At 49.0% G+C, this 11,216-nt stretch overlaps 1 protein-coding gene across 2 annotated transcripts; it reads right to left on the bottom strand.

The window, feature by feature from the left end:
- Positions 1–562: 562 nt before the first annotated feature.
- nap1l1 (nucleosome assembly protein 1-like 1) lies at positions 563–10,528 on the bottom strand. 2 transcript variants are annotated; one of them, XM_072673502.1, is made up of 15 exons: positions 10,355–10,528; positions 7,005–7,039; positions 5,641–5,729; positions 4,569–4,671; positions 3,617–3,758; positions 3,357–3,449; positions 2,668–2,796; positions 2,458–2,529; positions 2,226–2,365; positions 1,978–2,123; positions 1,860–1,879; positions 1,503–1,625; positions 1,219–1,251; positions 1,083–1,133; positions 563–638 (listed from the first exon to the last, which is right to left on the bottom strand). In XM_072673502.1, the coding sequence occupies exons 2-15, from the start codon at positions 7,019–7,021 to the stop codon at positions 633–635; spliced, it is 1,164 nt and encodes a 387-aa protein (XP_072529603.1). In that variant the 5' UTR covers positions 7,022–7,039; positions 10,355–10,528; the 3' UTR covers positions 563–632. The 2 variants fall into 2 exon arrangements, with proteins under 2 accessions (XP_072529603.1, XP_072529604.1); XM_072673503.1 differs by having other exon boundaries at positions 3,369–3,449.
- Between the last annotated feature and the right edge of the window lie 688 nt (positions 10,529–11,216).

The raw sequence follows: 11,216 nt of genomic DNA, 5'->3' as shown, positions 1-11,216 counted from the left end.
AAACCGCTGCCTTGCCCAGTGTGCAGCTGTGGCCATTTTATCAGTGAAAACATGTTGAGAGGCTATAATTTTAAATCCCTGCGTTATCAGAAAAAGCAGTCAGTGACCCATGATCTCAAAAAGTGCTGCAGGACTTTGAGGCCACTAAAGGGGGAGAGAAGGACCTCTTGTACACACCACACACTCACACACTCCGCTAGTGCTCTAGGATCATCATTCAGCTACAGTCAGGTTCATTGATAATCGGACTGTCACAGATGGAAAGATGGTACAGTAATGATCAACACTCCACCAACAGGACAAACAGTGTGGGTGGTATTTACCCCGACTGGTCAGTGCTGGACTGGTGGTCCAGCAGTGACTGGTCATGGGGATGGGGTAAGGTGGTGGGGTTTAACTCGGCAGATTCAACATACAGAAGAGATACAGACGCAGATGCAAACCCACTAATGTTATAGAGGAACACCACAACAGCCAGCTAAAATGTTAGTGTACAGTGCAGGAGAGGGTGAAGGGAGGGTAAACGGAGCTGGGGGTGGGATGGTAGGGGGGTAAAGGGAGGGGGGGGGGCATTAAAGCTGAAGAGCCACAAGCTTTACCTACCAGGACTGGGTTATTTCTACACACACCATTTACACCTAGTGAGGAGAAATTTAGAGACAGGCTCACACCATGCCAGACTGACTGCAGATCACAACATAAAGAGAATCAATCACAGTGTGGCTGACAGGAGAAGAGCAGCACGGTGCAAAAAGCAAATGAAAAAACAAAAAAACAAAACAAAACCCCGGTTCTCCCGTCAGGTAAAATCAGTCTAATGATTCATTTGCATATTTACTTTAGAGCAAAAACAAAAGAAGCAGAAAAAAAATAAATAAAAGATAAGATGCAGCATGCAGCTCTGAAAACCCATCAGCAGAAGGTTAGAATGGAGATCTTTTAGAGTATAACCAGTAGGAACTGCCTGCCCCCCCCCCCCAGCCAAACTCCCACATCCGAGAGAAGAGAAACTGAGCTGCGCTGGTCAGTATTTATTCTGTATGTTGAAATCAGTCTGAAACTGAAGAGGACAGGATTCGTACCTTGGGATCGTAACTCGGATCGTTCTCTTCATCCGCCTCCTCCTCGCCCTCCTGCACAGCAACACACCACACATTAGAAAGGAGTTCTTCCAGCCCTCATTCAGAACTACCTTAAACACACTGCCGTTGAACTCACCTCATCATCAGCCTCCTCTCCCTCCTCATCATACTAAAACACAAACAAACACCCAGCATCAATAAACACTCAATTACGAGACACTGCCTCCAGTTCAGATCCAAGACAAACCTAAACCTACAGCACATGAAAACACTGTCTGGACCGAGTAACAGTGGGTGGAGGACAAAAATCGGTCTTTGGCGGTATCGTTACACACTGTGCTGTTCCCCTAAACCCACCCCCGCCCAGAGTACACCAACCCCATCTCAACAGCTATAAGGCTTAAACTCGTCCACACTCACATCGTCATCGTCGTCCTCGATGGCCTCTCCAGTAAAGTAGAGGACGGCTCGGGGAACGATGCGCTCGCGGATGAAGTGACCGATCTCAAAGTCTGCTGCCAGGACAGCCTCGGAGTCCTCATCCTGAAACACACCGGACACGTCTTCACTCACTACTGTTTACGTACCACCTGCTTCAGCCCTCAAACCCAAAACCTGCCTCTACCCCTAGCACCAATCTCAACACTGACTTTTGTCCTGATTAAAATGTGTGAAGTGATCAATCGCATGACTGATATTTCCTCACCTTAAACACTTTTAAAATAAATCTATCCTTAATTAGAATAATCAGTTTGTATCTCTGAAAGACAGACTCACCAGCTCACCACTCTCCGGTACTGAAAAAAGAACAGAACAGATGTAAGCGACTGAACGACCAACAGGCATGTAAGAAAGGTAGTATTCTAAGGAAGCAGTGTTGGAGCAGAGCAGGAACCTTCAGGAGGAGAGAAGAAGTTGAAGAAGGAATCGTTGGGGACCGTTTTCGTGACCGTTCGGACTGTGCCGCGACCCTTGTGCTTCTGCTTCTTTTTGATGGTTTTCAATGTGACGTTTTTGCCTTTGGTCCAGTCGATCGTGCACCTGAACACAGAAGAAATGGTCAGAGACGCTGAAGAATTTACTGAAGCATCTACTGCGATTTCACCAAACCGCTCCTTTTAGAAGGAAACCATGAGGACGTACCCTGTGCAGCCCATAATCTCCGGCCCGTCGAAGGAGAACGGGTCAGACTCGTCCGGCTCGGACCTCATCTTATAGGTTTTGGTCAGAACTGTGTTTGTGAAGAAGTCGTTGGGCTCGAAGTGGAACTCTAATGTGAAACTCTAACGAGAGAAACAGGATAAAAATCAGTGCTTTTAATGCGCAAGAGTGTGAACATGACTGAAGCGTTTAAAGCCTGGGAGGACCAACACACCATCGGCTGTCCTGCATCAGAGAACTTGACTTTGATGTCCTGTAAGTGTTTGAGGATTGGCTCGTCGTGTTCCTGCAGAGGGGAGGACGGGCGTGTTAGAGAGGATAAAGCTGCATTTTAGCACCACTAGGTGGCAGCACATTAAAGACACCGCTGTAAACACCCAGCCTGCATGACCTATTTTCTCCCCCACACACGGAGAGAGCTCACCTGCAGCATTTCACTGAGCAGGTCCACGTTCTTAAAAACGGTGAGCCAGAATTCAGGGACTCCTTTGGGGTCTTCCTTCTCCTCATCCTTCTTTTCCTCCTCCAGCTTAGCCTTCTCCTTCATCTCCTCCTGAAGAACACAGGCACACTTCAAAACACCAGCAGGGTCTGCAGAGCAGAAGCCCACACAAACCAGGGACATCCTGGGATCTGATCCAAGCATGTTTTAAGGTTTGAGCCCAACCCACTTCCAATCCCTTGTTTTGGTCTTCTGTGACATTTGGGGTTCCAGTGGCGTGAGCCCAGGCGATGCCAACATTCATCAAAACCTGGCCACCATGTCACACACTTGGCACTCACCATGATTCTCTCCAATCTGTCAAATTCAGTAAGCCACCGCAGCTCAGCTGTTCTGACTAGGCAGTTTTACATCAGGCCCAGTGGGTTAAACACTCAAATTAGACCAAATAATGGAAAACTGGAAGTGGATTGGGAAGATTCCTACCGACCCGATAACCAAACCAAGGAGGAGACCCAACATGCATCTGATCACAGCTTTACGATTGTCTCCATAAACAGTTTATGACAAGCAGAAATCAGACGGGCCGCAGCATCCCGCAAGGGTCAGCTGTACCGCGAGTGGACGTGTGACTGTCCAATACAGAGCATGCAGGTAACGCTCACCTGTACCTGCTTACTTACTGTCAGCTCTTCCTCCTCCTCCTGTTTCCACTCACACTCCTCATCTGTGGGCTCATACACTGCTTTGATGATGTCACTGCGCTGTAACACACACAGCGGTACATTAGTCAAATGGCGGTACACACGTTAAATCCCCAGACGAGCGAGTCAGAGTCGAGACTCTGCCTGCGAGAGCTCATCTCGGTGGCTTTCCGAGGACAACCCCGACGGCAGAAACAGGAAGCAGTCAGGCGGCGTGGCGTTCTCACCTTGTCGAACAGAGGCTGATACAGAGCTGCGTACTTCCTCTCCAGCTCGTGAACTTCTTCGTAAAACTTGGCTTCGATGTGAGCACATTTCACCTGCAGGTTCTTCAGTGCATTCACGCGTCTCTTCACGACCTTTGGTAAGCTGGACAGGAGACACAGAAAATGAGTGTACAGACCGCTAAACAGCTTGTGATCGAATCCAGCACAGTTCAGAGATCGAAAAGCACAAAACTGAAGGAATCTGGTTCTGGAGGGCTGGAATTGCCCACGTGTCTGAAAGAATTGTCCGTTGTTCAGCGTATCTAGGACCTGTTATGAATTCTGTTTTGTGATAAAATGCAGGGACCCCGACCCTACAGTTAGCGTTCCCTTTTTTCACAGACTAAATGATCCCCGTACGCACTTCAATACGTGTTAGAGCAACAGTCTGACCACTGTTAATGCTAAACTGCTCTGAATTAGGAGAGAGAGGTTGTTAGCATTAGCTTGGTCAGCAGGATAACCGTCTCACCACAGAACAAACCCCAAGTAGCTGCTGCTGATTAACTGCTGTGCTACTGATAAGCGCTGGGTTTGGACACGCAGCCGGCCATCTAGGCTTAGATAAGTTAGCCAGCAGGCTAAACACCACAGCAGCTGAGGCAGAGTTTATCCAGGTCTAAGATTACGCCGGGCCTGTTGTTTTTTGTTTACACATTTATAAATGAGGCAGGACAGATTTGACTCGTACATCACAACTCAAATACTGTCTTCATTTGGAGATACCTAGAGAGACCACCGTATAGCCGTTACAGCACCCAACCCTAAAGCTACTGAACACATTACAAATTCTTCTCTGAAGGAACCGTCCCAATATTCTATACCCAACCCACCTCAATCCTACACTCCGCACAGCTTCACCCACCCCTCACCTGACTCGCGGAAGAGGTAATGTGTTTGTGCATGTTCTCACCTCTCCATGTACCCTGAGGGTGACCCCACCAGGCCGTCCAGTCTCTCTTGCAGAGCTGCCAGGATCTGAGGATTCTGCATCATCTGCACAGTCAGCTGCCTCGCTAAACACACAAACACACACCATCCCACTTAAATAAGCTGAACACATTCATTAGATGGTATGTCCACAAACATTTGGACAAACTGTGTATGATGTGGCTTTTATGGTGTTCCTGAGGCGCCCACTGCTCAGCCAGACTGGGGAGTCCTGCATTATTGAACACCCTGCTTGTTTTAGTGTGCGCGCACACACAGTTCACTCTCCTGGCGGTCAGCAAGCAGTTACTGAACACCGATAAGGTCAGTGAGGTCATTAGCGGATATCAAATAACCCCCCCTCTACCCCAGACACACACACCTACCAACTGATGACTGAGCAGAAGAGTGTAAGTGTGTGTGATGAGCATCAGTGAGAGCTGCAGTTTGATCTTCCTCCACTTCCTCACCCAGTCTAAAAATACTTCAGTCTAAATCAGGAGACTTTAGGTGATACAACTTTCAGACTCCTCAGATCCCGTCCCAACAATCAGCAGCCGTGGGCTCCTCTAAGCAGCTGCTGAGCACTCTGAAGACTACTATTAGATAGAGTGGAAGCAGTTTCTAATGGAATTAAGGACCGTTGGAGGTCAAGCTGAAGTCTTGAAGAGAACTGCTGCAAATTCAGAGCCAGGGAGATTTACCAGACTCTGGAGTGGCACCTGCACCAATATGACCTTCATGAAAGAGTCAGAGCATCAGAGATTTTCAGAGCAACATCTAAAATCAGCTCAACGTATTCTAGAAATCAGACCCTCTTACTAGCTTAGCTACTTACAGTAATGGACTGTAAAGGGCGCCCAAACATTTGCATGCCACTGGACAACTGTACCTGTGCATTACCTGTGCTCTATCTGCTAAAGAAGCTGGACACAAACCCTCAAGGGTCGGCGACCGTCTGGTAGGCCACATTAGTGGAGGACAGCCCCATCAGAGCCCAATGCAGTAGATGCTCTTTGATACCCGTGACGCTCACACGGGTAAACAGGTCGTACCTTTACTGTTGACATCCTCTCCGGTCTCCTCCTCTTCAACCTCCTCAACGTCTTCCATATCAGCCGGGTCCAGCTCAGCCTGCTCTTTACTGAAACACAGACAATCACACTGCTACTGAACAATCCAGTCGAACAGCAGATCACCTGCAGTCTGATCCAGTCACACCGCTGCTCAGATCCCAGATCACAATGTGACCAGATCTACTGTATATGGACTTCCCCTCTGTGAGCATCTGTGAGTTTACTCCAAGCTCAGTTCACTTCCACACCAGCCTCTCTTTACCCCCTACAGCCCCACACACCCTTTATTACGGATACATAACCAACCTCTGTTCTCACTGGCTGCTCTACATCGCACCTCATTCAAAAAGCGGTCTGGACTCAGCAGGCCCCTCTCCCCACATTATTCTTTAAGCAACGTTGGACAACACCGGCGGTGTCTGCTGCCCAGCGATGGCAGTTTACAAAGAGGAGGTGGTTAACTGGCAGTACCAGACTTTAATCTAAATATATTTTTATTTTATTTTAATTAGACAGGTAGATTAGCCTGGGCAAGACTGCTGCAAGCTGAACATTCAAAATTCAGTCCTTTCCTCTAGCCTAGCTCCCACATAAGGAGCGCACTTAACACTTGAGTGTTAAATATCACCTCCTAAAGCAAAATAAGCCTCTAATAACAGAAACTGCCTGAATAAACAGGTCAGTATTACTGTAGCACAGTGAATCAGACTGTACCACACCGCTGATGTATTTTAATACACTCCCACTCTGCCCACTTTTATCTGCACCCCATTCTATTTTTACCATCTTTCTATTGTATCCTTTTGTCTGTGATGAGTCTCGCCTGTGCTGTAACAACGATTTCCCTGTGGGATTAACACACACACACACACAGCTGCTTTCCTTCTGGATGAGCCACAAATAACAGCTGAACAAGATGGCGTGTGTTTTTGGGTTAGCAGCATTAGCATTAGCACTGAGGGGAAAGACCTTAATAGCCGGGTTGGAGGCAGCAGGTGGGCGGGCCTGGCTGTGACTGACAGACTCCCAACCAGGCCAGGCGAATCCACAGCAGCACTAATTGCACATCATTCTGTGTTAAACAATTAGCCAGTTTTACAGCGGTAACCACAGCACCCACCCCGAGTTACTACCCCCATTACCGCTCGACTACTATGAATTAAACAGTAACCACCATGAATTATTCAGCAACTACTGTGAATTCAGGACCCACTACAAATTATTTAGTATCTATGATCAATTATTCAGAAAATCCTGAGCTGCAGCCCCAAGCGAGGGCATGCTGGGACAAAACGAGTGGAGCTTTAAGAGTGTAATTAAGTAACAAAACAATCTGTACTTACTTGTCAAGATCTGCCATGTCTGACCGTTTTTATTCCTGAGGAGAAAGAAGAGGAGGTTTCAGTCCATTACTGTTCAGACGTGAGAGAAACAGCACAGCAAGCTTCAGCCTGAGAGAAAGTGAAGGTGTGTGGTTCAACATCTGGAACCACAAACACCTGCGACGGAGATCTTCCAGCAGCGAGACTGTTAAGGGGGGACACCCCATCGTCACCCATCACTCCTTACAACAAGCACAGAGTTACTCGATTACTACACACTTCACTTACCTGCTTATATCAAATCTCAAACCTGATCACATCCTGAGAAACGAGCCATTATGGAAAACCGAGAGATTAGAAACTGGATGGGTGAACTCAAAAAGTAGCTTGCCATCGCATTCCCAGGCTAACGGGAATTTACATTTTTGCGAGGTCCCAAAAAAACAGCATACATGAACCAATATATATATATATATATATATATATATATATATATATATATATATATATATATATATATATATATATATTTATTTGTGAATAACTCCAAAGTCACACCGATGGAAAGGGGTGGGACTGCATGTTGTATTTTTGCTAAAAGCAACAGAACGACCGACGCAGCACGAATGTAAGGAAATTAGAGCTGGGCATCACCATATAGGTTCACAATTCAATATACTGCAATACTGCAATAAGAAAGGCTGCACTGTAGAAAACCGTATGAGCCCTATAAACACATCATGAGTAAATACATGAGCATTTTAACCCAATAAGAACAGTGGGACCGGACCTAGTCTAGAGCCTAGGGTTTAAACACCACATGATTAACCACTGATCTGACATCAACTCTTACAGGTAAACTATAGACACAGCACTGCAACACATGAGCATCTACGACGTCTACGTTTTCTTAAATATTGATATTAAACAGAATATAGAACAGATGCTACGGTGCTTTCATTTATTATTTCAGGTGTAATATGAATATTTTATCGTTATTGTGGTATTTAATATCCTCGTATGTAACAGTCAGTATTTGGTGGCAGTTGCACTTCGTCTACATGAATATTACGATATATCACTCAACACCATAATATACACCGATTCAATATCGCCCAGCTCTAGTCCCGAATCACAGCGAGGCCTCTTTATATTGCATTACGTACTGCTATAGTGTGTGTGTGTGTGTGTGTGTGTGTGTGTGGGGGGGGGGGGGTCTGACGAACCATGGGCCGCAGCGTTCAGATGAGTAAGCTGTAATCTATAGCGGTGGGGACCCCCGCGCCGGCCCGAAGCTTTTGTGGAGCTCTAGAATAACGTCATTCTACTGAAAGAGTTTTAAAGAGCTGCGGTCAGCAAAACCTACTGGCGGCCCACCGGCTGGACTAGCAGCGCCCCCCACCCCTCCCTCCCAAACACACACACACACACACACACACACACACACACACACAGAGAATCAACACTATACACTCCTCCAAATCCCTCCACAAGAGGACCGAACACTTAAAATGCCCAAATCCAGAAGAGCATTAAAAGGCCCATTCTGGTGGGGTCCAGCATCACCACCACCACCAACTTCACTGTAACCAACACAGGTGGGAGCTGACCGCAGGGCTTCACTCCCTCTCCAACGTACATCTCCAGGAGAAAGCCTCAGAAAGGGCTTCAGCATAAAGAGCTGCTTTAGATCTCCGGATGATTCATGAGGCTCTTTATGATCTGGATCAGCAGCCGGTCCAAAGCAGCAGAGCTCTATTCACTGAACTCAGCCCGAGCTGCCGAGCGTTATTTTAGTCCAGCCTCCACAGGGCCATGTGGACCACCACCACCACCACCACTACTACCCCCCCCAGGGAACAGCGAGCTATTAAGCAGACCATACCCTACACTTTATATAATGAAGCGCTTCGTTTCGGCGCTGAACGCTCAGAACTGCAACACTGCAGTTTAGTAAACAACTCAATACTGGCCGGCAGGACTGAACTTGGACCCTGACCGATTTAATGAGCTGTAGCATGATAACCAGCACCGTAGTACGGTACGCCGGGCAGGCGGACCGCGGCCCACCGTCTGCCCCTGAAACTACATTTACCTACATCACCAGCCCTAAATACAAATCCCACGAAGTCTGACCGTTCCCACCGTTCCTGCTGTAGGACTGCAAACCAACGCCACTCCTGACCGAGATCAGATCAGATCAGATCCAAAAGGGCTTCGCCACTTACTCAACAACCCTCTCATCTTAGTCAGTGAGGAGACCATAACTCTCCCCTCCTCACCCAGGTACTCTCAGAGGAGGAGGGTCTTCAGTCTCCACAGGAGTTCAGTAGAGCAAGTTTGGAGGGATCCTTAAAACACAGCACTGAATAAACATCAGGCAGAAGTCAGCCTGGTAAACTTCTTCACTCCGGTTCGGTCCAGACTAGACGTGGTCAGCATTCAGGACGACGACGGTGGCGGTGAGCGCTTCAGCTTCTCGCCCACGCTGAGAGACCTACAATTTGGTAGATTCTGGGACATTCTGTAACCCTGCCCTTCAGAAGATGCGACCCCTCCACTGGCTGAAGGGTTGGAGGTTGGATCACCACGAGGTCCAGGAAGGCGACCAACACACAGTGACCACATGGCCTGTTTACCGGGCCTCGCTGGCAAGAAGCAGCAGGGCAAAGTTTTACAAGTGGATTTTAATGTGATTATTATTAGCTCCCCAATTCCCCCACCAACACCCCCACCCCTCCCCCTCCTCCACCTCCTCTCACTGACCAGATGCGGCTCCACGTGTTCCCCTCCGGTCCTCCGCCCGTATGAAAGCGTTAGCAGGGAGGCTAACCGCGGCCCGGGTGGAGGGATAAACAGGGACCAGTGGGTCAAAGTCCCGGTACTGGGGGTCCACGCTGGTTCTCCGGTCCGGAGCGCGCGCTGAAGCCCCTTAACGCGCATCTACACACGCGCAGCAGTGATGAGGCGTGCTGGCAGAGAGCCAGAAGCACCGCCGAGGTAAAAGAGCTCCATGTTTACCCGCATCTCCTCCACCCGCCTGGCTCGAGCTAGCGCCACCTCCGCGCCCCGAGACACGGCCAGCACACCGGGGCGCGGAGCTCGCCAGCAAACTAGCCCCAAAAGACGCGGAGCAGGCAGGCAGGCACGAACTCCACCCTCACCACCACCCTCCTCCACCCCGAAACAGAGAGCAAACATTACTCAAAGACACGCGCGGGGATTCCCTCAAGCGCGGCCGCGGCACAGCCGCCTCCCCGGCCGCCATCCGCGTGTGGGCCGCGCTCCGTTAGCTAGCCTAGCCTAGCCTAGCATCCCCACCGTCCACATTCAGCAGCGGGTCCGAGGCGAAACCACGGTCTAGAGCTTACCTGCCACTAGTTCGCGGTAACTGCGGGAGCTGGGGGAGACAGTGATGGCGGAGATGAAGCGGTCTGAGGCCGGGACTCGGGACTCTGACTCGGAGACTCTGACTCGGCCGCTCTGCCTCAGCCTGCTGGATCTGCGTGTCTCTCTCGCGCCGCTCTGATGGCGGTAAAAAAGGGAGCGCGCTCCCGCCGCGCGCGCTCATATAGCGTCATCACGCAGGGCGGCAGTCACCGGGGCAACGCCGGGCCAATGGGGGAGGCGCGCGGCCGATGTTCCCGCCTTTTCCGCCATGTTGTTTCTGAGGAGAAAGTTGTTAAAAATGGGGTTTTAAAAACTCCCGGAGAGAAAGTAAGGACATTTCTGACTGAAAGTGAGGGGTAAACTACTGAAACACGGCACTCAGAGGTGGGGGAACGCTGCAATAATAACTGCACTTCAGCTCTGTATGTCATTTGTAGGCTAAATGACATTCCCTCACTTAATCGGCTCTTTGTACAAAAGAAAGTAGTCTGGCGTAACTGAAACTGAGCTGTAAACGAGCTAAAAAGAAAGCCAGGACTGTTACGTGACAGTCCTGACTCCATTCAGACCCCCAGACTTCCTGAAACCCAGCCAAATAGCACAAGACGTAGTCAAGACTGGAGAAACCATCGTCAGGTGAATATGCCGTTGATGCTGGAGAGTTAAAGTAGGGGGTAAAGCTCTCAAATTCTGAGTGTGTGGAAAAATATGGTGTTGTTAACACTGGAGAGCAGCACATGACCTCTTAAGAGATAGATTGTTTCCTGGGCCCGTGTTCGCAGAAGCAGAGCTCTAACTCTACAAACGAGGATCCATGCTTGGCGAAAGGCTAACGCTAGCTGG

This window comes from Salminus brasiliensis, chromosome 2 (genome assembly GCF_030463535.1).
Source record: "Salminus brasiliensis chromosome 2, fSalBra1.hap2, whole genome shotgun sequence".
Lineage (NCBI taxonomy): Eukaryota > Metazoa > Chordata > Actinopteri > Characiformes > Bryconidae > Salminus > Salminus brasiliensis.
This window is presented reverse-complemented; position numbering and strand designations above follow the sequence as displayed.